We start from the raw sequence: 27,497 nt of genomic DNA on the forward strand, positions 1-27,497 counted from the left end.
ACAGATGTGGTAAACTCACAGGAAAGCAAAAGGGGCGGGAAGGGGGCAGGGTTGGGCAAGAAGGTGTTTTGTTTCTTCCTTTATAGTCTTGTCCGGGGTATTGAAACAGAGTAGCAGCATTTCTCTAGTCGAGGTGCATGTCAGGACATGTTGTCATGCATGGTGGAGAGGGCGTGGCGAAACAGGCAACCGCGGGAGTGAAAGCAAAGTGATACCACTATGAAACAGTCTCCCCTGTAATCAACATTTGGACCATAGCTCCGTGAAAACGGGTTGGATAAGCATCGATTTCCATGGAATAAAAGAAGACTAGTGCTGACTGTTTTGACAATCGTAGTGGGAAACGTGGAATGTCACAAACTACAAGTGGACTTTCTTCAACATCTAACGCAAGGACAAGTCGCGAGTCAAACAGCCTGTTGGACACATATTCTGATGTCAACAAGCAATCGACAGTGCCTCAACTACAGACAGATTTACAGTAATCACGAATCATCAGATACATCAAGTAAGTCTTAAAAATTAGCAAATATAATGGTGATGCTGCAGGACTTGGCTACAGCACAGCGGATTTTTTGACAGGCTGCTAACGTTAGCTACCGTATCAAGATAGAGCTGTTATGTATAGCTAGCTAGCTATAGCACACTCTTAGAAAAAAAATATGCTATCTAAAACCTAAAAGGGTTCTTCGGCTGTGAATTTAGCTAGCTGTCAAAATAACTTGACACGTCAAATTAGGCTATTATAGCTAGCATGCTACATTGTAATCGTAGTAGTTTCAGAAGATAGTTTTCGACGCAATCACTGTAGCTATTTCATAATATTTTGAAAATAAATGATTGAAGTGGTAGAAGTCAGCGGCACGGAAGGGTTTTCCTGTAATGTAAAAAGTGTGTTGGTGTGATATTCAAGTGGCATCTTCTTGTTGGTTGCTGCTTTCGCAAAATCGTGTGTGGTGTCTTGTTTTACACACTTGGCTGTCATGAGTTTGATGTGTGAACTTTAGTGGTTGTGTGGAGGAGAGGAACAGATAAGATAACATATGACAGAAGCCCAGTGATGCATTTCTACGTTCAACTTAGAGATATGGAATTCACATATTCTTTATTCCATGTTGAGCGTTTTTTTCATCTTCAATTACATGACAGTCACAGGCAGTATTTCAACAAGTTTAGACCGAGGCAGACCCATGTTGCGTGGAACTGTTTCTCCTGCGCAATCACAATCCACCTTCAATGTTTCTTTTCCATACTTCATCATTTCCGTGTGAAACGTTTTATGTATTTTGAGTCAGATAGGAATGATACGATTTGCGTGTTGCAACGTAAATACATGTATTAGTTGAGCAAAAAAGTATATCAAGCGTTGCAATAGTGAGGATGACAAGCGGACAATTTTTTTTGTGTGTTACCACTGACAGAGTTTGGCGCGCGCTGTAGCGTGAAGGAGCGCGTGTCAATCGGCTGCTGGATTTGTTTATAAACAACCGTCGCGCTCACGAGGGCGTAGCGGCTGCCATCTAGCGGCCACATAACACTTGGGTTGGTAGGTCAAACTGTCTGTCGAGGAAGGAGGGAAAAAAACAATGTTTTGAGAGGTAGCCCACCCTTGGGTCACTGTTTGAAAACATACATATATATATGCTAAGGCAACCTATATTTCCCGTGGAACAAGGTATTTTAAGCTTATACCTTTAAACCCAATTTAATGTAAAATGTTGCTTGATATATGGTTCTGAGAAATTTCCAGCTCTGCATTTCTGACGTGGTGTCATACCCAATGATGTATATAAACCCTGGGTTGCTGATCCTATGTATTGGTCATTGAGAGGCTTTGAAGACACAGGTCGGCCATATTGGCACTCCCCAGTAGGAGCAGGCCTCCATCAGTAGCAGTGCATGGGTAAAAATCACTGGTGAAACCAAGTCAGAAAAAAAGCCATAATTTATTAAAACCTATGTGTTGTGATAATTGCGTTGTTTGCTCTATAACAATGTCATACTCTTTATGACCAGACAGAATCAGATAGATGGCCAACACATACAGAGACAGAGTGGCGCTGTTTCACTTGCTCAGATGCTTTCTCTGGTGAGATACAGTCAACCTCTTGCGGATTGAAGGAAAATTATGAAGACAGAGAGATGTTTTTATCTTTTTTCTTTGGACATTTTTGGGTGAAGCATGCCTTCCCTTGGCATCTGTGAATACACGCCACAGTCTGTAGGAATGAATGGAATTCTACAGTATTTCAATTAAATGCATCAAAACAAAATTACATCTATTTATATCTTTTTTGTTGTAGTAGAGCCAGTAACATTAGTCATCTCGAAAAAATTATATTTTAAGGAAAATTATTATATTTATTTTTTGTGTTTATATTTAGCTCACTTAATATAATTTAAAGTATGCATTAAGGTGTATGTAATAGAATACATGTGGCAAAAACGAATGTAGACATTAATAAATGCATTTCTATATCTTCCAAAATATATTATTACAATGGTGTGGGAGTGCCAAGATGGAGACATGGTGGCTTTAACACAGCGCACCCTATCAGTCATCTAGTGTATATATAAATCATTGGTATTACCTCCATTCAAAGCAATCAGCCCAGCTGGTAATACACTCATGTCCCCAGTGACCGGTTCATACATAAACATCCTCTTATCAGGCTGCAAAGGCGTCGGTTTCCTCAACTCCATTTAATGGGAGGGCCGCCGAACCACCCCACAGAAACACAATTTTCCACTACCATGCTAGGGTGGCCAGCCACTTCTGGACATTGTGTACAGCAGGGGTAAAAAACAGACAGGTGCAACCTGATTGGCTGAATGCTGTACACAACACATTTGCCATAGGAGTGTATTGCTGGCTACGCTATTTACGTTGGGAGGCGAAAGACCAGACGATGTATACTTTGGCAAACCTTGGAGCTAGAATGATCATTTAGAATGTTGATGCCTTATCTTACAGCTTAATGCCTTTACACACAAACATTCACCGCTCATAGTAACCAGGTGACAACGGTTTGTAAAAGGGGCAATCAGTCAATGTCTATTACAATTTTGTTATGCATTTGTAAACATCAACAGACTGCACCTGGTATGGCCCGCCCCCAGACGGAGAGTGGAGGGGACCATCATGGCCGTGGCAGACAACACAGCTGCCGTATGGAGGTCCAGCGGCCAGACACCTGGCCGGGTGGCAGCAACAACCCTCTCCAGGCTGCATACCCCCAGTCCTGCCAACTGCTCCCCAACATTGACACCCAGCCCAGGCAGGGCTCTCCGCCCCCCCAGCCTCAGAGAGAAGCCTCCCCACCCCCCAGTGCCCATCCACTGGACACCACCACAAGAGCAAGCACAGGTAGGTTATTACTACTAGTTGCTGGATACTGTGATGTTTCATGTAGTGTGTGTTGCTGCTAATACAGAGTTCTTAGGCATAGGCCTAAATGGTAAGCCACTGAGGCAGAAACCATGGTCATGTTAGAATAGGATTACAAGTGGTAGCTGTGAATAGCTTACTGCTATGAGGAAATACTAGCATCAAAGGACATCATGCTCACATGCCAGTGCAGTGGCATTGGATGGGAAAGTTCCCCACTCAACTGTGTGATGGAATGTGTGAGTCGATCGAAAAGGAAAGTTGATGAAATAGAGATGCATTTTGCATGTGAAGCAATAGACTTCACTGTGATTGTTATTGTACTTGGAAGACTCATTGATGCTTGTACATCTAAGTGAAGTTCCTCACCTGTTAATTTTCCACCAAGTAGAAATGGGTAGGCTAGTAGTCAAAAAACTGTTGTCATCACCTTAGGATGTAAATACAAGCAGTGCAGAAAATGCGCCCTTTAAAGCATCCTCCCTTATATAGCCTTAACCTATTGATGCTTTACCTAGATTGCCTTTAGTATAACCTAAGAAGCTTGCCCTTGGAACCCAGATAGAAAGCTCTCAACCGAATGTTACACATTTGCTGCTGTTTTATGCACTCAGTTTGATCTGCTGTGTCCATGCTTGTGAAAGAGTAAACAAACCTAAACAATTGAGATGGAAACCAATGAGGGAGGGGCCTGGAAGAAGGCAGTCAGAGTATTGCATCTCGAATAGGAGCTTCACGTTCATTGACAGGAGTGGAAAGTTTAGCCTATGTTTTAACGGACACAAGCTACAGTATGTGGGGTATTGTCACGGTAATTTATTGCAATGGTAAGTGTGGATTAGGCTATTTCTCTGAAACTTGTCAGAGAAGAGTTCAGGGTTGTACTGGTGTGGTGTGGTATTGGTGTGCATGTGATGATTTTAGGACTGCAGGCTTTGGGCTACGGAGCTACTTAGGAGGCGAGGGAAGTATTTTGAGCACGTGGCTTTGCAACTGAAAGGAATAGTTTGGAATAGTATCTCTCTCTCTGGTGCTCTCACTTTCTGCCTGTAAGTCAAATGCTGTGGCTGGGGCATGTCGAGACTTGTCCCCTGCTCACGGCTTCCCATAGAGAGAGCAGTCTGTTCCCCTCCTTGGTTAGAGGCATAACCTACCCTCTCTCTCCCCGTTTCCTTCTGTTAGACCCGCCGCTGTTTCTACTCGACCATTTCTGTTTCCTCTGTAATCCCTCTTTCAGCCGCTCCCCTTCCTTGTGTTTCCCACCTTTGCACTCTCTGGCTCTCACTGCCTCTTCCCCAGTCCCCGGGCAGACTGGTCCCACCCCGCCCCCCAGCCTGTCCACCCTATCCCAGCCTAGCCCCTGAATCCGTCCACCAATGGCTTGATTCCATCTCTGGGAGCACCATCTTATAGTTACCCTGGCAACAAGCCAGAGTTCCTCTGTTCTCTCTCTCTCTCTCTCTCTCTCTCTCTCTCTCTCTCTCTCTCTCTCTCTCTCTCTCTCTCTCTCTCTCTCTCTCTCTCTCTCTCTCTCTCTCTCTGTCTGTCTGTCTGTCTGTCTGTCTGTCTGTCTGTCTGTCTGTCTGTCTGTCTGTCTGTCTGTCTGTCTGTCTGTCTGTCTGTCTGTCTGTCTGTCTGTCTGTCTGTCTGTCTGAGAAAATACTCATGACAGCGACTCAAATCCCGCTGCTGCCAGGAGCCTTGCTTCCTGTGGAGCTCTCTGTCAGGCTCCGTTCGCTCTCTCTCTGTCTGTCTCTCTCTCTCCTCTCGCTGTCTAGTCACCTGCATCTTAAGGATCAGAAAATACTCATGACAGCGACACAAATCCCGCTGTAGCCAGGAGCCTTGCTTCCTGTGGAGCTCTCTGTCAGGGTTGTGAACAAACACAGTGGGGTTTGGGAGGAAATTGGACGGAACCCGTTCATAGGATGCACAGAGTTTTTCCCCCTCCACTTAATTTGAAGTGTCTTCGAATCTTGACACAGCGCAACAGTTTGTATAAGGTCACTAAGCATTTCATTGTACTATGTACACCCGTGTATACTGTGCATATGACAAATAAACTTGACTTGACTTGATTTAAATGTATTTTCTCAATGGCAGTCGGCAGTGGCAGTGATGCGCACAGTACTTTCAGTGTCGTCGGTTTGCGCTGCAGTAATCAGAGGGTAATAAAATTGCATTTTTATAGGCGTTTATCCTATTCTGAATCTATACAGAGTAGACAGGAGTTCCTCCTTCTAACAAACACTGTAGTACACAAACACACGTATTCTAGACTTATTAAGCAGATTAGGAGATTACATTCTAACTTTGAAGGGGAAAATACAGGGTTGACGGCGGCAACCCCCAAGATTTAAAAACAGTCTGAACAGTCTGACAGGGGTGGTGGGGGGGGTTTGCATTGTTAGTTTGACTTTCAAAAGAGCTGTGCTTTGGGGGGGCAGGGGAGGGGGGGTACATGTTTACCCAATAAACAATGGCTCTGTGTTGCTAAGCAGCCTAGCCACCATTAAGTGTGTAGCCTATATGGTTTAGACCAGACGACATGCTTGTCTCTAGACACCTAAGACTCTTATGGAGCCAGAGAAGTGAGGACGGGGGGCATCGCATTTTGGGGTGACGGAGGGGATGTTTTGGATCATATTCTTGTTACTAGACAAACAACAATATACAGGAGACATGTTTTATGTGCCGGCAGGCTACCCACAATCTGCCTGCTACCGAAATGTGACCTGATTCAGCCTGGTCTGCGCTGCCTTTGATATAGTCTAGTTGATGTTGTGTTTCAGAGATGGTCGTGGTGGGCTACGGAAGTCCAGCTGTCTGCCAGAGGCAGTAATGGCACGAGTGTTGTTCTTTCTCCCCAGACCCAGACAGAGAGCTCCAGGACACCACAGCCAGGGATCCCCTGCCTGACCTGCTGCTCCAGAGAGAGCGCTCTCCCCAGGCTTCTCCCCAGCACAGAGAATCTGGAGTAGCGGACCCGCGTTTGGACAACGAGGTGGTGGAAAGAGTGGCCAACCAGCTCAAGAGAATCGGCGACGACTTGAACGCTACGATCCTCCAGAGAATGGTAAGGATGAATGCGCACACGAATGATCTGTTTATGAGATGGTGTATTGTTTGGTGAGTTCTGATAAATGTGTAGAGGTGTTTTCAATTTAAATGTGCATGTGTAAGTTGGTGTGTGTGTGTGTGCCAGTGGTGTGTAAATGGATCAATCTGATATCCATGAGCTGGGAGTGTTGTGACTGAAGTTCAGTTTCCAGTTGCCCTTCCCCCTCCCCCGTCCTCCCTCCCTCCCCCTGCTGGGCTGTATCGCGTGAGGAGCCAGTCAGTGAGGCAGCCACAGGAGTAAACACAGGGTAATCTCTCCCCCCCCGGCACCCGGCAACCTGCCTCCCCCTCTGCAGACAAACACGGCTGACGTCACCCTACTCCAGCGCTCACTCACTCACATGCCTCTGCCGAGCCGAACATTCCCTTTCCGCGTGCACACACACGTAGACGCAGACACAAACGCTCGCGCACACACACACACACACATAATAAACTGTCAAGTTTATTCCAGTATAATAAAGCCCTTGGTCTGTGGATCAGGTTGACAATGTTTTGTTTACCCTGGTTAAACTGGCTCTTGCCCTGCTGTCTGGTAACAGTGGAAGGACAGGGGATTTTGGGAAACGTTGTTTACAGGCAGGCGAGCTAAAAGGACTTCCTTAGCGCGAGTAACAACAAAAGGCCTGCTTAGGAGGGGGTGGGGGTTGGGGATGGTGACTAAACCACAGGCACGTGAGGGTCATAGTCCACTACAAACACTCACACACTCACTCACCACCACTCTACTGTTTCTCTTGTTCAGGGCTTTTTTCCTCTGTATCTTGTGTCGTGACCTCTCCTACTGTGCCCCTCTTTCTCTGTGTGGTCAGTGGTTCTCTATCTTCTCTTACCCTGTGTCCTCCTCTACTCTGTTTTTCTCTCTCCCCACCTCTCAACCTCTCCTCTCTTTCTCCCTCTCTCAGTCTGAGCTGTATCTCTCTCCTCTCTTTCTCCCTCTCTCTCTCAGTCTGAGCTGTATCTCTCCTCTCTTTCTCCCTCCTCTCTCTGAGTCTGAGCTGTATCTCTCCTCTCTTTCTCCCTCCCTCTCTCTCTGAGTGAGCTGTAACTCTCTCCTCTCTTTCTCCCTCCCCCTCTCTGAGTGAGCTGTACCTCTCTCCTCTCTTTCTCCCTCCCTCTCTGAGTCTGAGTTGTAACTCTCTCCTCTTTTTCTCCCTCCCTCTCTCTCTGAGTCTGAGCTGTAACTCTCCTCTCTTTCTCCTCTTCTCTGAGTCTGAGCTGTATCTCTCCTCTCTTTCTCCCTCCCTCTCTCTGAGTCTGAGCTGTAACTCTCTCCTCTATTTCTTTGTGTATTTTAAGCTCTCTGCTAGCATCTCTCTGTCTGTCAGTGTCTGGTTTTCATTACTTCTCTCTGTCTGTCAGTGTCTGGTTTTCACTACTTCTCTCTGTCTCTTTCCACATTCACACACACTCTCTCGTCTTCTCTTTTTCACCTCTCTCTCTCCTACTAAAGAGCGGGGTTATTTTTAGTGAGTGACTCAAAGCTGCTGTTAACGGGCGATGTGTCACCTCTCCTTGCTCTGTTTAGCAGACAGTGTCTTTCTGAGACTGCCTAACTCCACCCAGGTGCACCGTATACACACAGACAGACACACCCACACAGATGTACTCACAGACTCGCACGCGATAACATCTCAGCTGTTACAGCAAGTGGATATTAAAGCCATTAAAAAGTATAGAATCTGGAAAGTAATAAACTGTGTAATAGTGGTTGCACAAAGCCACAACATCCTATCATTATGATATAGACGTTCTCTTAAAGCAGAGGACAGTGGATGCTATCCTATGGCATTTCTAAATTCATCTCTTGGTGAAATTGCGGATGTTTGTAAAGACCCAAGCTATTCTAAATATATATCTTGAGAGCTAAGTCAGTTCAGTGTTAGGTCATTATGTTCATGTGGTGTTACACTGCAATCATCAACAATGTAACCTCTATCCCTTATTTACTGTCTCGGACTCAGACTCGTCATTATATCCATGGATTGCCAAGGTCACTTTGTCCACAAATGTTCATTTGAACAAGCGTCAAGACTGAAAGGCCAACAGTAAAAGACACAATTATTTTGGGGCTGTGGACTAATTTCCCTTCTCTCTCTCTCTCTCTCTCTCTCTCTCAGGGTGGCATCCCCCAACGGCAGGACTGGAGAGGCCTATGTCTAGGAGTCCTCAACTTCCTCTCGGATACCCTCAGCATTCTGTACCGACTGAGATAGACTGACCCTAGGGATTGGACACGCCGGAGCTCCCTACTGGACCAATCACAGACTGCTTCAGAATGGACTCAGTCCGCTGGAACGGACGAACCCCTTTTGTTTAGTCTCTTTTGTACATCTTGTGTATATATATATATATTTTTCAATCTCTCTTTGGGACAGCTCTTGATGAAGCATTCTGACCCAGGTTGGTCTCCCAGACCGTGTAGGCTTGTGTGTGTTCCTATCCTTCCTTGTAAACTGTGAAGCACGCTGATGTGTGGCGTGCTGATGACGTGAGGGCTTTACCTGGCGGAGAGGCTATGGCTCCTGTATGTGTGTGTACAACTTCTTCCAATTAAGGTCATGGTACAGTAGAATGAGCAATTCAACTGCTCGACAGCATGGCTTGATGCGGGTACTGAGGGGCCTGTGTAGAATCCCCTGTAAGTCACACTATGGCTAATACTAATCAGTTTATATCGCTGGATGAGCCAAGCTTACTGCTGGGATAAGTTATAGCGATATACTATATGGGATCTGCTGTAGAGGTCGGCATATAGTTTCAGACAGGACCAACTTGACTTGGTAAACAATGCCAGTACACTCTTAGTAAAAACGGTTCCAAAAGGGTTATTCGGCTGTCCCCATAGGAGAACCCTTTTTGGTTCCAGGTAGAACCTTTTTTTCCTAAGAGTGTAGTGGTGTATATAAATTGATATGTATGCTACTCTTCCCTTCAAATCTGAATACATTTCATTGACCTTTCTGTGCCTTTCTATCGCTCCCATCACCAGGACAATCAGTGGTTGGTGTGTGGGACCCTGGATGGAGCAGTGGTTGAGACACACACACACACACACACAGAACACTGAACACTACATGAGCCAGTTACCAGACCATCACCTCTATTGGAGGCTCTGAGTTGAGCAGTAGCACTGTCGGACAATCCCACTATTATTACCCGTGTTAAATTGTTTGTATATATTTGTTTTGGGAGATGGTGGTTTGGTTTGGAGGTGGATAGGAGGAGCCAGTAACAAGCCATCGTGAAGACCTGTTATCATTGGATGAGATTCAATTAGCTTTAAACGTACTTAAATTGTACTGTTTGTGTTTGAAATCTGCCACGTGTGCAGTTGTTTTTGTCTTTGGATCAACAGTTGGAAGCAGTTAGTGTATTTAAATCCAGTGGATTTGAGATGGTATTTCTGGTTAAAACATGACTTGGATGTTTATCTTTTCATGATTACTAAAGATTACAAAATGATAATCAAATTGCCCCTCAATTGTATAATACATGTATTGTAGTTTGGGAGAAGAAACTGAAGACCTTTGTTTATTTTGACGGTAAGCACGTTTTGTAGCATTTTGTTTCGTTTTCAAAAATACAATTTGTATTTACTTTTTTTGTGTGAAATAAGTTCTTTTTTCTTTTCATTCCTAATAAAAAAACGATTTCTAAATGTATTTGAAAGCCAAGAACCCATAAAATGAGGATTGAATAAGCTTAAAGATAAATATCTGACAGTAGACTGGGATAACTTGACCAGTCAGTTCATCCCCAGTTACACGAAGTGTGAACCGTCAACTGTGTTAGAGCATTGATATCTGTCTTTGCAAAGGCATTCCATTGAAAAGTTTCCATAGTCAGTTTGTAAACAAAGTTTTATTTCAAAGCGTCCAGGAAAGCAGAGCTTTTAAGAAACACAAACCATTTTTGTGAACCAACAACTGTCCCTATCAATCCAAAGCATTACAAAGAGGAACAACGTGTGTCCAAATGTCTAGAAAGAGGTCACAACAACAAGCAATGTAGTGATTGAAATCAGTTGAGAACGTTTGCATGCCAAGTGGGAGAAACTGAGCCTTCACTGAAGCCAACAGTTTTAACCTTGAACTCAAGAGGTTAACACAGTCCCAACTTGCCATGTAAACCTGAAATAGACGTTCTGATGGATACAACTGTGATCATCCTATCTTCTGTGTTGCCATAGTGTATCACTTATAAGGCCTTAACATTACTGCTGTCTATGCTTTGTTTTCAGTTCAGGTAAATTTTTTTGAGACCCTTTTTGCAATGTCATTACACCTTTAAACAAAGAACCTGTGAGAATACCCAAGCACCTTTTTTTCTGTGGGAAACTGGGCGTCCCCATAGCGTTCGGAGCACGTGAAGTATATTTCCTGTGACAGCCTCATGACATCCTGTGGTGTGTGCCGTGGCGTGGTCCACTTCCTGTGGCGACTATGTGACTTCTTGTGGTTCCGTTCTCCAATGTACTCTCACAGAGGGACGGCACTGCTGTAAAGTAGCGCTGCATTTTTTGTGGGAATCTCAATCTCAGTTTCATGCGGTGTAAATGAGCTGTTTTTGACTTTTTTTTAAATGAACTTTCTACATGAATTTTTTTGTACAGATTTTTTTCCTTTTTAACAATAAAGACATTAAATATTTACTTGTTTTGGCTTGTATTTCTTTGTAAGATTATCAGATTTATTAAAGGCCCAGTGCAGTCAAAATGATGCTGGCTGCTAATGATATTACGTAGGAATGTTTCGAGATTGTTGAACTGTAGGCTATGTCCTCTATTCAGGAAGGCTTTGTTGTTCTCGTGGTTCTAAACATGGTCTGGATTGCATATGGTCTCAAAAACAAGAACGACACCTACTTATAATGAATAAGTCCCTGACCCCCGTTGCAATGAGTCAAAAGATAACATCTGGGCCAGAGGTCCTCACCTGCACTCTGTGCCATATATGAACCAATTGAATCTCTACGCGTCAGCGGCAGAATGAGGTCCCCATTGTGATTGGTGTCGGGAGCGACCGCTTGGATCTTTGCTGCTCAGTCTTTACAAAATGAATGACCAGTGCCGGAGGGGGTAGCTTTTTTTGGTGAGTGGTAGAGGGGGGGGGGGATTAGTGGGTTGGTCAGGGAGAGGAGATAAGAGACGTGCTTTAATTAAAAGGATGGGCTTAAAGCGATGTCCGTAATAAATCCTGCTTTTTCTTAATCCCAGGAAAAGAGCAGTGACTCCTTATGGGGCTTAATCAGTCATGGGTTTCATTTCAAGGCTCTGGCTGTTTTCCTTTCCACAAATTCCCTCTGCAGGCGAAAAACAAGACATTTATTTTCCGCCAAGGTGCTTTTTCTCCCTTCAATAACTCACAAACAGATACACAAACTATGTGGAATATCATGCTGCTTTGTCCCTCTGGGTTGAGAAGATACTTCTCTGCAGTTTCATGGTTAAGGACAAAAACATTTGAGAAAGAAAACATCATTTACATTGACAGTTTCACCATACACATGGTCATTTCTCGCAAGGGCATTAAATGCAGAAAATAGTAGTCCACACAGCCAAGTAAAATACACTTTCAAAATGCCTAGAGATTTCATGTGTGTCTCATTTGGTAGAGCATGGCGCTTGAGGTTGTGGGTTCGATTCTCATGGGGGACCAGTATTAAAAAAACAAAATGTATGCACTCACTACTGTACGTCGCTTTGGATAATATGGTCTGCTAAATACCAAATGTAAATGAGAAGTCAGTCAAATGTCAATATATAATAATAATAATAATGTACATGGGGCCCTCTGTGTAGGGGGTTGCCACTCCCTCCATGTACCTACCTATAGTACCTGCTAGACCAGTTCTACCGGTCCATCCACCTGCCGATGATGGAGGGAGAGATCCCGTGTTTGGGTGACCGAAGAGGAAACTACCCTGCTCATTATTGGCCTGTTTGGCATTTCTTGGAAGCTCCTGAAACAGTCCCTTTGTTTTGCCGCTGCAGGGCACTGATACCTGCTCTTTCACCCACGTGGCATGACATCATGCACTTAACACCAGGCCACATATCCACTCATTTGAACCTATATGACCCACTGCTACACAACCATCGAGTCATTCAATGTCACTACTCAGTGGTATAAACTACTTAAGTAAAAATACTTTAAAGTACTATTTAAGTAGTTTTTTGGGATACCTGTAGTTCACTTTTCTAGTTATATTTTTTACAACTTTTACTTCACTACATTCCTAAAGACAATAATGCACTTTTTACTCCATACATTTTCCCTGACACCCAAAAGTACTCATTACATTTTGAATGCTTAGTAGGTTAGGAACATTTTCCAATTTACACTTATCAAGAGAACATCCACGGTCATCCCCGTTTCCTCTGATCTGGCGGACTCACTAAACAGATGCTTCGCTTGTAAATTATGTCTGAGTGTTGAAGTGTGCCTCTGGCTATCCGTAATTATATAAAAAAAAAAAAGAATGATTTATACGTTTCCTTCTACTTTTGATACTTAAGTATATTTTAGCAATTACAATTACTTTTTATACTTATATTTAAAACCAAATACTTTTACTCAAGAAGTATTTTACTGGGTGATTTTCACTGGAATAATTTTCTATTAAGAAATCTTTACTTTTACTCAAGCATGACAATTGGGTACTTTTTACAACACTGTCACTACTTAGAATTTCCAAATAACCCCTCAGACTAATTTGGTTCACAATATTTTTATTACAAAATGTAAAAACTGTGTGCTTGAAACGAATGGATGGTTTATCAGCCCTCCAAAAAATGAAATCCCAACAGGTATGCTGCAAAAACCGTCTAGTAGGGGTGTGTGTAGGTATGAAAAAGAGAATATGTACAATGACAAATCCTTTCCGCCTATTGAAACACTTAAACTTTCAGCTGAGGTGATAAATAGTCTTTTGACTGGAAAAAAATGAATAACTAAACTCAAAACTGTTACTGCGTATGTGAGTCTAGGCCTCATTGTCCTATGCACACACCTCTCCCTCCTTTGGTGGGAATATGGTCGATCACTTTGGGCCAAAGTAGTCCACTACCCCGCTGCCCTTCATACCGTCAAAGAAAAAGAAGTTCTTGTGTGGTGCGTCTCTCTGGGAAAGAGCCTGTAGAAACACACAGTGACGTTAATACCAACCACACACACACTACCTCACCATCTCTCAAACTAAACCCACAATAGCTTTGCTGTGGGAGCTTCAGCAGCTTTCCCTGCATTGGACACATGGGGTGTACTCTAGTGTCCGCTCCACTGCGTGAGTGTGGGGTCTGCTGTGTGATCGGTGATCGCTTGACTTCACCCAGTGCGATGTCTGCCGGTTGCAGGCAGTTTCATCCGGTTTCATCATTACATCAGACAGCCTGGCGCAGTGCTATAATCCCGCTGAGCGGTTGTTCTGTACTGACTGACGTTACCTGGCTTCCTCAACTCTCAAACACAGGTAGGACTGTGACACTTCCCATATCTAAAACAGCCACACCAAAGAGACACACTGGTCCCCTACATCTCCCCAAAAGCCCCACAGGACTGAAACATATCAGTGGGTATTTCTGGATTGGACCCAGAATCAAGTGGAGCGGCCTGCTGTCAAGTGGTTAGCTTTCTGCCTCCCCAAAATATAACATGCTATCTTTCTCCCCAGTGAAAGCTGCACAACAGTAAATGTGGTGCAGACAGTCTGATGTGTGGTTTTTCACACTAGTTTAGAGCCAGTAGAGTATGAATTAGAGGTCGACCGATTAATCGGAATGGACGATTAATTAGGGCCGATTTAAAGTTTTCATAACAATCGGTAATCAGTATTTTTGGACACCGATTGTGGCCGTTTTTTTTTTACACCTTTATTTAACTAGGCAAGATAGTTAAGAACACATTCTTATTTTCAATGACGGCCTAGGAACGGTGGGTTAACTGCCTTGTTCAGGGGCAGAACGACAGATTTTTACCTTGTCAGCTCGGGGATTCGTTTTTGCAACCTTCCGGTTACTAGTCCAACGCTCTAACCACCTGCCTTACATTGCACTCCACGAGGCTGACTACCTGTTACGCGAGGGCAGCAAGGAGCCAAGGTAAGGTGCTAGCTAGCATTAAACATATCTTATAAAAAAAACAATCAATCTTAACATAATCACGAGTTAACTACACATGGTTGATGATATTACTAGTTTATCTAGCGTGTCCTACGTTGCATATAATTGATGCGGTGCCTGTTAATTTCTCATCGAATCACAGCCTACTTCGCCAAACGGGTGATGATTTAACAAGCGCATTCGCGAAAAAAGCACTGTCGTTGCACCAATGTGTACCTAACCATAAACATCAATGCCTTTCTTAAAATCAATACACAAGTATAGATTTTTAAACCTGCATATTTAGTTAATATTGCCTGCTAACATGAATTTCTTATAACTAGGGAAATTGTGTCACTTCTCTTGTTTTCCGTGCAAGCAGTCAGGGTATATGCAGCAGTTTGGGCCGCCTGTCTCGTTGCGAACTGTGTGAAGTCCATTTATTCCTAACAAAGACCGTAATTAATTTGCCAGAATTTTAATAATTATGACATAACATTGAAGGTTGTACAATGTAACAGCAATATTTAGACTTAGGGATGCCATCCGTTAGATAAAATACGGAACAGTTCCGTATTTCACTGAAAGAATAAACGTTTTGTTTTCGAAATGATAGTTTCCGGATTCGACCATATTAATGACCAAAGGCTCGTATTTCTGTGTTTATTATAATTAAGTCTATGATTTGATATTTGATAGAGCAGTCTGACTGAGCGATGGTAGGCACCAGCAGGCTCGTAAGCATTCATTCAAACAGCACTTTCGTGCATTTGCCAGCAGCTCTTCGCTGTGCTTCAAGCATTGAGCTGTTTATGACTTCAAGCCTATCAACTCCCGAGATTAGGCTGGTGTAACTGATGTGAAATGGCTAGCTAGTTAGCGGGGTGCGCGCTAATAGCGTTTCAAACGTCACTCGCTCTGAGACTTGGAGTAGTTGTTCCCCTTGCTCTGCAAGGGCCGCGGCTTTTGTGGAGCGATGGGTAACGATGCTTCGAGTGTGGCTGTTGTCGATGTGTTCCTGGTTCGAGCCCAGGTAGAGGCGAGGAGAGGGACGGAAGCTATACTGTTACACTGGCAATACTAAAGTGCCTATAAGAACATCCAATAGTCAAAGGTATATGAAATACAAATGGTAAAGAGAGAAATAGTCCTACAATTCCTATAATAACCTCAACCTAAAACTTCTTAACTGGGAATATTGAAGACACATGTTAAAAGAAACCACAAGCTTTCATATGTTCTCATGTTGAGCAAGGAACTTAAACGTTAGCTTTTTTACATGGCACATATTGCACTTTTACTTTCTTCAACACTTTTTTTTGCATTATTTAAACCAAATTGAACATGTTTCATTATTTATTTGAGGCTAAATTGATTTGATTGATGTATTATATTAAGTTGAAATAAGTGTTAATTCAGTATTGTTGTAATTGTCATTATTACAAATAAATAAATAAATAGGCCAATTAATCGGTATCGGCTTTTTTTGGTCCTCCAATAATCGGTATCGGTGTTGAAAAATCATAAAATCGGTCGACCTCTAGTATGAATGATTTAAAGTTACAGCATCTAATGGAAAGTCAATGAACAAAAAAATTATAATACATAAACTTGACAACCAACCTTGACAACCTCCTGTCCCAGCACTCCTCCCACCACAGCACACACAGGGGCCATCTCAGAGAAGCAGTAGCTGATGACAACACAAAACATGACTGTCAAACAGAAATACACAAACTCTGGAGTTCATAAGGATGAATTAACAATTGTCTTAACTCTGAAAATCTGAAATAGCTCAGAATGGAGCAGTCAGTCACAGATTCTTTGATATATCTAAGAACTACCATCACTGGCAGATACAACAGTCCCCTACAAACATATTACTAAGAGTCCAACTAAATATGTGAATGGCTGTCAAGTGATGCACCATGTGGTGAAATCTGGGTTGAATTGAGCCAGTCACCTGACAAAGTCGTGAGGCAGAAGCTCGCTACTCAGCCCCATGGCCTCCAGGACATCATCCCGGATCTGTCTCAGGAGCGTGGCGTCTGCCTCAAAGCTTTCTGGGTGGGGGTCGCGACCTTTGTCTGTACGGAACTTCAGCAGTACTGTGGGAGAGAAGCGAGGAACATAGAGCAAGTGTGAACAACAGGACGAGTGTTGGATAAGTGCAGGAAACCATAGACACAGAAGAAGCTCTGATTTTATGGGTTAAGTTGCTACATATACTGAGCTATGTTTTCCACCCAACACAGAATATGTTACTAAGGAAATGTCAGTGGGGGTGTCATTCTATCACTTGCTGGAATGACACTGGCCGGCTAGCTTCACTTCCACTCACAGAAAAAAAGTGTGCACACAAACTTCCAATTAAATACTGATCCTGTGAAAAAATAGCAGTTTTTGATCAGTTTGACAAGGCCGTGATCAGACATCTATGACTCTTGTCCTTGTCCTGTCAGCACGCACCACTAGTACTACACCCATCCTGTGCGAGACCGTGGGCAGATGTGTCAAAATTAGGAGGATGTGGTTTGGAGTCTGACTATTACTAAAAGGCAAATAATAAACAAGAGATGGACGTACCATTGCCACTGAGATGTTTTTGGCTCTAAACCCCCATTTAAGGCTGGCAGCTCTCCTCACCCACTCAGTGTTAAAACAGGTGTCATAACATCCTCTTTTTAGCTGTCCATCAATCACATCATGGAGCCCAGTCCGCCCACGGATATTTCCACCAGACTGACACCTCGCTCGCACACACACACGCACGCACGCGAGCACACACACGCGCTCACACACACGCGCTCACACGCGTAAAACCCAACATCAATCACCATCAACTAAACATCACAGAATTCTCAAAACCTGGCACGGACTAACACAATATGTAAGCGTACAAAGACATCTGTGCAAAGTAGACCAGTAAACATTGTCTTAAATGAGTAGAAATGACATTCTTGATCAAATTCAAACAGGGATGAAGCAAAAACTACACATTCAAATGACATTAACTAAATCAAAGTTGAAGGAAAACCGTCCTGTGCCCCCCACGCCTGCGCTGCCTTCCATTCCTCTGGAGGTGTTACGGTTTAATACAGTAGGCTAACCCCCCCCCCCACCCCACCCCTGGGACACAGAGGAGCTGTAACAGAGGAAGCACCACTTCCTCAAGAACAGCTCAGTCGAGAGATACCACAACGTCTAGACCTAATTATAGAAACACAAATGCTGTAGGACAGCTCTGAAAACGACAAAAACAAACAAAAGAACAGCTTCTTTCCTTTCCGGCTGTTATATTAATATTAGCCAAACAACAGGGGCAGGATAGAGTTGCCAGCCTTGCGGGGGTAGTGTGGTGCCTAGCGGTTTGTCTCTCTGTTCTAAAGTCACACACGACTGGCCATGGATGTGATGGAAACAGAGCCATGTTAAGACGGTCTATGAAGCCAGCTGAAGGCTAATAAAGGGACCATATCAGACTAGAAGGAACAGGGTGCAACACTACAACAACCAAAACAGGAAGGGGGGGGGTAAGGTGGTGGGCGATATCATTGGAGCTGCAGGCGCTCACGTGTAGAGGGCATCAATCTATAGCTTCACTGTTTCTTATGACAAAAAAAAAATGATGTGATGGCAGCCAGTTAGTGATCTAACTCTCTTTTATCAAATAGATATTTATATCCAATGGCTTTGTGGAATTATTGAGGCGCAGGTACCGTGTAGCAGGAAGTAGTCCACGGGGGTGCGCTTCAGGCTGCTCTTGGCCTTCTCATTGGTCCAATCCATTTCCAGAGCCACTTTCAAGGAGCAGAAGCTGGCCGTCTGTTCAGTTGGGATAGAGAGAGTGCCAAAGGGCAAGGAACATGCCGTCATTAGATATGGAGGAGGAGAACATTCATTACATTGATAAAACACTAATTGAGCTATTTTTATACAACGCTCACCTTTTTGATCATGGTGGTCTCATTGGGGTCAACCTTTGGTTTCTTGGCCTCAGGTCCATCATTGGACTCGTCTGTTTTGGGCTTGACTACTTTGGGCTTCTCCCTGGACGGGGGCATCAAAACATGGGACAGATGAGCATAAGTATAACTGAGGATTAAATCAAGACAAGTAAATTAAACAGACACTCGACAATCACACACAACACTCACTCAACATAGTTGTGCTCCTGGCCAAGGTCGGAGAACATGTATCCGTGGTAACCAAAGACATCGCCACAGAAGACCTTGATGTTGTGCTGCGCACAGAGTTGGTCCACGCGCACCATCAGATCCCTCGAGCAACCTGTCAGACACACCTGAGAGGAACAAGGGAGGGGAGGACAAAGTCAGAGAGAGCAGCTAAAACTACAACTCCCATGGTGCTCATTACACCGCATGACCAAAAGTATGTGGACACCTGCTCATTGAACATCTCATTCCAAAATCATGAGCATTAATATGGAGTTGGTCCCCCCTTTGCTGCTAGAACAGCCTCCACTCTTCTGTGAAGGCTTTCTACGAGATGTTGGAACATTGCTGAAGGGGACTTGCTTCCACAAGAGCATTAGTGAGGTCGGGCACTGATGTTGGGCGATTAGGCTTGGCTCGAAGTCTGCGTTTCAATTCATCCCAAAGCTGTGTGATGGGGTTGAGGTCAGGGCTATGTGCAGGCCAGTTCATTGACACCGATCTCGATAAACCATTTCTGTGTGGACCTTGCTTTGTGCACGGGGGCAATGTCATGCTGAAACAGGAAAGTGCCACAAAGTTGGAAGCACAGAATCATCTAGAATGTCATTGTATGCTGTAGCATTAAGATTTCCCTTCACTGGAACTAAGGAGCCTAGCCCGTACCATGAAAAACAGCCCCAGACGATTATTCCTCCTCCACCAAACTTTACAGTTAGCACTATGCATTGGGGCAGGTAGAGTTCTCTCGGCATCCACCAAACCCAGATTTGTTCGTTGGACTGCCAGATGGTGAAGCGTGATTTATCACTCCAGAGAACGCGTTTCCACTGCTACAGAGTTCAATGGCGGCGAGCTTTACGCCACTACAGCCGACACTTGGCATTGCGCATGGTGATCTTAGACTTGTGTGACACAACAGACACCCCGTCCTTCTGACACAAAACATGTTCAAGTAAACAAAATCTGTTATTCTGTCGAAGAATCGACTAGTTTGTTTTGGCCAGTGTGTTCTATCTGAACAGGGTGGGGAACAGAAGATTGGCCTTAATAAAAAAACTGACCCGCGGGCTGGGTCCATCTTATCCTCCAGACCAAACCCAGCACACTCCACACTTGGCTAGAGATAAGGGGCTGTCTGGCAGCTGACGGGCATCTGTCTGTGGCATCCCTGCAATGTACACGCTGGTCCCTCCCGGAACACAAAGTACCACAATGTTGGGAGGTGCCAGCATTGAATTCACTACAGTGTTTTACCAGTGTTTTACCAAGGGCAGCTGATTGACATGTTACTGCATGGTTGAAGTTGTTTTTAATTGCTTTGCCCTTAGCTAATGAAGACTGATAAACTAATCATCAAAGCTGGGTGCTTGATGCCTGAAAAATGGACCGGAGATCTTCCTTGAACCACACACCTCAACTTCATATGAAGACGGTCTTATGGTGGAAGGGAGGCCCTTACAGACTATTATAGAAGTCCTATTGGCTTTAGTTGCCGGCTACAAAAAAGGCAAGCCCTCTGTTGTGGTGACAGACACTGAGGGAGACCCTGGCTGGACATGTTGGGTTACTGCTGCAGTTCATTAGATGGGATTGGCAGAGGGAACTGGGAGTGCTGGTACTGGCAGGGACAAGGACTTTTAACAGCCTGGCCAGCCTGTCTGTCTGTCTGTCCACAGAGCCTCCCTCCTTTTGAAGGAGGCGTGCAGCTTGAACGCCTCCTCTCGATGGCCTCCGGCAAGGGCTTTGTGAAGAGGGACACTGAGCTGGATTGTTTGAGAGGCGAGGGAGTGAAAAGGAAGCGAGGAAAATGGGGGGGGGGGGGGGGGGTGTTTAGCTTATCTGTACAATGGAACCTAACGGAGAATGGGTCTAGTAGGAGGTGAAGGGAGCAGTGAAGTGACAGACATGCAGAGAATGAGTGGTTATGACAGACTCAATGAGAGTACATGAGTGAGAATAGGGAGAGTATACCAGTGTTCTGAGTGAAGTAAACGAGTAAGTTTGTTTGTTGTGGGTGTGAATTGTTGCCTCAAATGATCTCTAAAAAGACAAAAACACCTACAAACTCTCTCGGGATCAAAGCTATAATCCAGACATATCAATCCCAAAACAGGGTGACTAAAAAGAGCAGTCCCTTGTCATGCATTCCAGCAAATTTAAACCAGTTCCAGTTTCCCAGTGCTGCGCCACACAGACAAGACATATCCATAGCTAGCAGATAAAAAAGGCTAGCAGTCTACAGCACAGCCCATTTCGTCTCCCCCTCCTGCTGAACTTCCATTAGCACTCCCCCCGGGACGCTTCCGCCGTTTCTCCACCACAGACAGACTGGGGAAGCTGCTTGTTTGCGCTTTGAAAATCCATGAGTATCTGATGAGGAGTCTCTTCAAAACCCCAACACTATATGATTGAGAGCAGAGCACATCAGACAGCTTGCTTTTCAGTGTGTCTGGAACCAAACGCCACAGAAAAGCTACGTTTCTACTTGTTAGCTGTACAGACATAAGTTAGATAAACGTATTTATCTCCTAGCTCGAGTGTCTTTATTTTTTTATGTTATTTTTTTCCCCCCTACTGGCACCTGTCAATTCCCTCACTCCGTCAATTTATAAATAATATGTACATGCATCATAAACCCATTTATCTACTTCCCCAGAGTCAGATGAACTTGTGGATACTATTTGTATGTCTGAGTGCAGTTTGAAGGAAGTTGCTAACTAGAGTAAGCGCAATGACTGGAAGTCTATGGTAACTGCTAGCATGCTAGTAGAGTAGATACCATAGACGTCCAGTCATTGCGCTAACGCTAGTTAGCATTGGCTCACAAAACTACCTAGAACTTCCTTCCTATTGGATGAAATAAAAATGGTATCCATGAGTTCATCTGACTATGAGAGTTCATCTGACTATGAGATGCAGTACCTTAGACCTCTGCGCCGCTCGGGAGCACTTATCACCAAGTTCTACAAAGAAAGATTCCTTTTGTGAACAAAGTGTAACTACATGCAATGGAACTCATCATCAGTCAAAAACAGCTTAAAATCGGCCTCCCGAGATGCGCAGTGGTCTAAGACACTGCATCACAGTGCTAGCTGTGCTACTAGAGATTCTGGGTTCGAGTCCAGGCTCTGTCGCAGCCGGCCGCGACCGGGAGGCCCATGGGGCGGCGCACAATTGGCCCAGCGTCGTCCAGGTTAGGCCGACAGTCTCATTGCGCACTAGCGACTGGGCGCAGGGCACGCTGACACGGTCGCCAGGTGTATGGTGGTTGCCAGGTGTATGGTGTTTCCTCTGACACATTGGTGCGGATGGCTTCCAGGTTGGACACATGGCTCTCTACCTTCGCCTCTCCCGAGTCCATACGGGAGTTGCAGCGATGAGACTGTAACTACTACCAATTGGATACCACGAAATTGGGGAGAAAAAAGGGGTGAAAAAATACAACAAAGAAACTGCTTAAATCTGCAGAAGAGAAAAAAAATCTGTGCAAAACAGGTGCTATACTGGCATTGGTCTGCTGCCCAGAGCAACATGTAGTAAGACGTATGGTGTAAATGCACCATCTAGTGGCCATTTAGGGTAACAGAAAATAATGAACAAAAGTAATCTTGACAATAGGCCAGCCCTGCACTACTGTACTCACTGCCTCAAATTGAAGGAAGAATTTGTCTGGTTTGGTCTCCACCCTGTCTGTGTCTGCCTTCACCTCCACCATGGGGTTGAGGTACTGGGCTCGCTCCAGGGAGGCCTGGGCTCGGTTCTGGCCCTGAGCAGTCACTGGAATCAGAAACTGGGCTCGGCATGACTCCTCTGTCACCTGGGAAGAAAGAGAGCAGAAATAGTTAGTGGTTTGTAAAATGTATTTATATTCTCCTGTAATTTTCTCAGTGTTTCATCCCACCATTAGCCTACTTCAGAAGGTTCCCTCTCACCTAGCCTCTGCCGAGTCCCCAACAACCGGATGTTCCGGTTTTCAGGGGGAATGGAAAGAGCCTTTGACGCAACTTCCACTTTTGGATGGTAACAAGGTAATACTCCATCTTAACTCCTCCTACACATTTACTGGATTGGTTGGACAGTGCAAAAGAGAACCTCCCCCAACAGTTTTTTTCCTTCTCATCAAGACCAGTATGTATTGGATCTAGTTTCAGGTGTTTATTTTACACCTGTTACACACCCCCCCCACACACACACACACTTTGTGTATTGTGGTCTGTACCTGTTCGTGGTCCAGCAGGGTCAGCCCCTTCACTCCAGCCAGGATTAGATTTTTGGCCACCTCAGCCCCCAGGCCCCTGAGGCCCACCAGGAGCACACGAGACCCCCGCAGCCTGGAACAGAAGCAGATTACCAACACCTTTATTAGCTATGTGGCTCCATCATACAATATGGGGTGGAAAGCCTTCAAGACAAAACATGCATGCTTTGTGCAGATTGATAAGTTATGTAAACATAAACATTTGCAGTGTTTTCCAATCCATTCTTGCTGTGGGATCAGGGAGTGCATATTTGTTTTAGCCCAGTACGAGCATATCTGATTCAAGGTATTGGTGATTAGCTGGCTAACGTTAGTTGGAGAGTTGAACCAGCTGTGTTAGCGCTGGGCCAATGCAAATTGTGCACCCCAGGAATGGATTGAGAAACATTGTAAAGACTGTATATCATGGCCAAGTGTGTGCATAGTTCAAATTTGACATTTAATGCATTTGTATTTAGTACTGACAAATAATAGGTTATCTACCTACAGAGACAATGGACGCTAACGTTAGCTAATAGCTACCTCTTTTGTGCATCCAGACCCCATAGTCGGATCTGCCGGTCATACTGAGCCGCTTCTTCCTCGCTAATGATAGATTCCTCCTTCTCAATCATGTCTATCATCTCAAACTGGTTTATTTGTCTAGTTTAACAGTAATGGGATTAATATTTCCCTTTTTAGATTCGGGGAGAGTACCGCTATCGCTGATTTGAACGGACGCTGGATGATGACGTTGTCTTCTTCTTTGGTATTATGGCGGTCCGCAAACAAATGTTAAAGGCGCAAGCCGCCACCTACTGTATTGTCTGTGTATCAGCTTACTATTCTGTAGTGTGAATTCATTAAACTTTGTGAAAAAATTCCCCTACCTACTAACCCTACACCCATTAAAACCTAATCACTATTCCATTACTTTGGTCCTATCTGATCCTGCACCAGGCCAGCAGACTGGGAGTACGGGACACTGTCGTTCAAACACCCTGTAACTCTTCTGCAGTAAAATCTTGTACGCCCAAGTGCTTCTCTACAGCTGCCACCACAACATCTATCCTCTGTGATTTACATTCCATTCCTGCCATACAGTTGACAACCATGGCTATGAACGCCAAAAAAAAAAACCTTACTGAAGCACATGTTATTCCTATCACTCTCTATTGACCTCGTCCTACTCACAGGGATCCTCTTAGGATTCCTCACCCTGCCCTTACCAAAAAAAATTGCAGTTTTGAAACTGCAGTATAAGTGCAGTAACTGCAGTCGACTGTGGTACTTTGGACAAAGTAATTGCGATGTGTACTGCATAGTGCACTCTAACTGCAGTTACACTGCAAAATTACTGCAGTAAAAGTGTTCTTTTGGACACAGTACTGGCAGCATACTGCAGTTATACTACACTCTGACTGTAATCGTTTTCCGTAAGAGTGGACCCATCTTCCTCTACTACTCTGCACTACTCTGATCCTGGCAACCTCAACCTGCCTTTCTCTCAACAGACACCTCTGATCTCCAGCACCATGGGTACCCCTAAAAGTTGACACACACACACAACCTTTTCCACCGATACTACACATTCCTTTGTCTTATGTCCTCCTGCAGACTTCTCATATCTAGGAATCTCTCTCCTACACACTGTTCGGGACAAAAGCTCTCCCGATATAACTGACACATCCTAACTTGAATTTATCTGGTAAAAACTCTGCATCAAAACTCAGTAGTACAGACAGTGTCTACTCTGTTTCACTACGCACTCCACAGGATCTGCGTCGCACCAAACGGTGAGCGTTACTGACACCAGGAATCTTCAACTTCAGTTGACCCTCCTCAACACTTAACGGCACTCCAGTTATCACTCCTTCAATGGCACCCTGTTTTCCGGAGAGGAACGCAAGTCACAGTTCTTCTCCCCAGTCACGTGGTGCGGAGCGCACGCTCCCTCTGGACAGCAGAAATGAAAATGTTTTCATATTTTTTCTCTGACCGTCTTCTTACCGACCTCAATGGGTTCCCCTGACTCCATCTCCAAGTCCGGCAACCATTCGAGCATACACGCCATCTTGCCTCCCCAACCAGTACACATTACTGGGGGGTGAACAAATATATGACCCTGTGTCAGTTATTAGGGGCCTTATCAGACCAGAGCTTTCAAGACATCTGTTGAGAAGTATATAATTTAGTTGCCTAATAGATCAGATTGTGATACCAGCTTTCTGCTTACCTGGCTACCCAAACGCTACGCCACGCCCACGGACATTATTTCTTCTGTAGCGAACATAGAGCAGCGTAAAAATGCAGTTTGAGTCGTCAGGCAAGCTTTCTGCAAACACAGTCTGAATTAAAGCACTGCAAAAACTTGGAACGTTTCTTTACAAGCCAGAATGTTTAATAAAATTGCATTTGAACTTGTATGTGCGGTTGGTACTTATTCGGGTAGAAATTTGAGATAAAAAAATATCCACAGGACAGTATTATTCACCCGACCTTTTAGAGTGATGGTACTGCCTTTGAGATTTCTATCACCTGGCACATGCACAAAACCATGTAAATACCTGCAAGACTTCGGTTAGTATGCATGCATCACATGGATGTACTACCATTTAGTGACTTTATCAAAAGAATTGGCCATCTCCTGATTATGTTTTTCTCTCACTGTAAGACATATGCATACCAGCCAGTGGCGATCAGTGCCATTTAAGATGAGGGAGGACGATTTTTTTTCATGAGCATGGCCTTATTTCTATTAAAGCATATTGGATGACTGTCATTCATATTCCATTCCCCCAGTTCAATGTAACAGCGATATGTTTAGTCTAATACATGGTTTTCCCTATACCCATCATGCGGTTGCTACAATCTAGCCTATGAATGACAGTTTACAACGTAGATGCACACAGGTCGTGAGACAAATTTGAGGTAAAAGACAGTGACACGTGGACAGACGTGACATTCAATACCGCCTTGCACACTCTTGCCTGCATCTAGCTGATATAGGGTGTAATCATTAGTCCAACAGTAGCAAACAATAGTTTCTATTGGACAAATTCAGGTATGCTTATACCCATTTTGTCCAGTTTGCTTCCGTTTAAGAAAAGTTTCAGCAGAATCGGCGGAATGAATACACTGCTGATCATGCGTAAACACAGTTCACTTTCATAGCAGCCACATCGTACTCCTCCTCACATCCATGCGCTCTCCTCCTCTCACCTCTTCCCTTCGCTTATTTACATTTACATTTTAGTCATTTAGTAGACGCTCTTATCCAGAGCGACTTACAGTAGAGTGCATACATTTTTATTACATTTTTATTTTTATTTACATACTGAGACAAGGATATCCCTACCGGCCAAGAGCAGACGCTCTTATCCAGAGCGACTTACAGTAGAGTGCATACATTTTATTACATTTTTTTTTACATACTGAGACAAGGATATCCCTACCGGCCAAACCCTCCCTAACACGGACGACGCTATGCCAATTGTGCGTCGCCCCACGGATCTCCCGGTTGCGGCCGGCTGCGACAGAGCCTGGGCGCCAACCCAGCCCAGCCTGGGCGCGAACCCAGAGACTCTGGTGGCGCAGCTAGCACTGCGATGCAGTGCCCTAGACCACTGCGCCACCCGGGAGATATGTACTTCAATGCACAACACACCTGTGACCAGGCGAAAAAACCTTTCCAAGCCGAACCCTACATTGTTGCCACCATATAAGCTAAAGTAACGTCATAGTCAGCATAGCTAATAGAACTAACGCGTTAGTAAACCCGCTACACTCATGCAGTAACGTTACAGTGTAGTCAGCAAGCAGTTACACCGGCAGGCCCCGGTGGCAATACATTTGAAAAACCAAAAGCTTACCTTGACTTGGAAGAGTTCCAGTGTTGTTTTGGAAAGTCATAGCCAGCTAGGTAACATAGCATCCCTCTGTTTGAGCAGGGTGTTTCAGTAGGCTAAACTAAACTAGCTAGCATTTTCTAGCTAAGTAAGTGAAAAAAATTACTCTCTCTCTTGCTTCTCCTTCATTTTGGAAGAAATTTGTTCAACTACTGTCATTCTCTCTCATTGAGTCAACTACTCACCACATTTTATGCAGTGCAGTGCTAGAACCATGAGCCTCCTAGGTTTTGAATGGAAGTCAATGTACCCAGAGGAGGACGGAAACTAGCTGTCCTCGGGCTACACCATGGCTCTACCCTACAGAGTGCTGTTGAGGTTACTGTAGATTTTCTTTGCAAAATAGTGTTTTAATAAATTATTTAGTGACGTGATTATATTTAGTATAGTTTTATCTAAAAAGTATAACTTTTTAAATGTTTAAAAATATATATTTTGATAAAATTCACTGAGGATGGTCATCCCCTTCCTCCCCTGAGGAGCCTCCACTGATACCATCATAGCATGGGCCTACCAACAAAAATGTAACAGTGGAAGAAATGTATTTATTAAATTTTCACATGCA

General features: G+C 44.3%; 2 protein-coding genes across 3 annotated transcripts; one reads left to right on the forward strand and one right to left on the reverse strand.

Annotated features, from left to right (window-relative positions):
• Positions 1-104: 104 nt before the first annotated feature.
• On the forward strand, positions 105-11,162 carry bbc3 (BCL2 binding component 3). The gene is made up of 4 exons (XM_071357044.1): positions 105-508; positions 3,094-3,367; positions 6,259-6,464; positions 8,629-11,162. Exons 2-4 carry the CDS (start codon positions 3,106-3,108, stop codon positions 8,722-8,724), a joined length of 564 nt encoding a protein of 187 aa, XP_071213145.1. The 5' UTR covers positions 105-508; positions 3,094-3,105; the 3' UTR covers positions 8,725-11,162.
• A 2,062-nt stretch (positions 11,163-13,224) lies between these two features.
• LOC139547887 (SUMO-activating enzyme subunit 1) lies at positions 13,225-27,087 on the reverse strand. Of its 2 annotated transcripts, none has more exons than XM_071357043.1 (9): positions 26,897-27,087; positions 23,007-23,118; positions 22,431-22,604; positions 18,767-18,912; positions 18,557-18,659; positions 18,329-18,434; positions 16,573-16,717; positions 16,233-16,302; positions 13,225-13,645 (listed from the first exon to the last, which is right to left on the reverse strand). In XM_071357043.1, exons 1-9 carry the CDS (start codon positions 26,956-26,958, stop codon positions 13,553-13,555), a joined length of 1,011 nt encoding a protein of 336 aa, XP_071213144.1. In that variant the 5' UTR covers positions 26,959-27,087; the 3' UTR covers positions 13,225-13,552. The 2 variants fall into 2 exon arrangements, with proteins under 2 accessions (XP_071213144.1, XP_071213143.1); XM_071357042.1 differs by lacking the exon at positions 26,897-27,087 and adding an exon at positions 23,568-23,796.
• Between the last annotated feature and the right edge of the window lie 410 nt (positions 27,088-27,497).

Source organism: Salvelinus alpinus, chromosome 21, assembly GCF_045679555.1.
Source record: "Salvelinus alpinus chromosome 21, SLU_Salpinus.1, whole genome shotgun sequence".
NCBI classification, from domain to species: Eukaryota; Metazoa; Chordata; class Actinopteri; order Salmoniformes; family Salmonidae; genus Salvelinus; species Salvelinus alpinus.

Bases quoted from the DNA above. Each gene is read 5' to 3' on its own strand.
- bbc3 (XM_071357044.1), top strand. From the start codon at position 3,106: ATGGCCCGCCCCCAGACGGAGAGTGGAGGGGACCATCATGGCCGTGGC. The intron at 3,368-6,258 runs GTAGGTTATTAC...CTTTCTCCCCAG, and splicing joins CACCACAAGAGCAAGCACAG to ACCCAGACAGAGAGCTCCAG. The intron at 6,465-8,628 runs GTAAGGATGAAT...TCTCTCTCTCAG, and splicing joins CTACGATCCTCCAGAGAATG to GGTGGCATCCCCCAACGGCA.
- LOC139547887 (XM_071357042.1), bottom strand. From the start codon at position 23,668: ATGATAGACATGATTGAGAAGGAGGAATCTATCATTAGCGAGGAAGAA. The intron at 18,660-18,766 runs GTGAGTGTTGTG...GCCCCCGTCCAG, and splicing joins CAGGAGCACAACTATGTTGA to GGAGAAGCCCAAAGTAGTCA. The intron at 13,646-16,232 runs GTTGGTTGTCAA...GTGTTTCTACAG, and splicing joins TGGGACAGGAGGTTGTCAAG to GCTCTTTCCCAGAGAGACGC.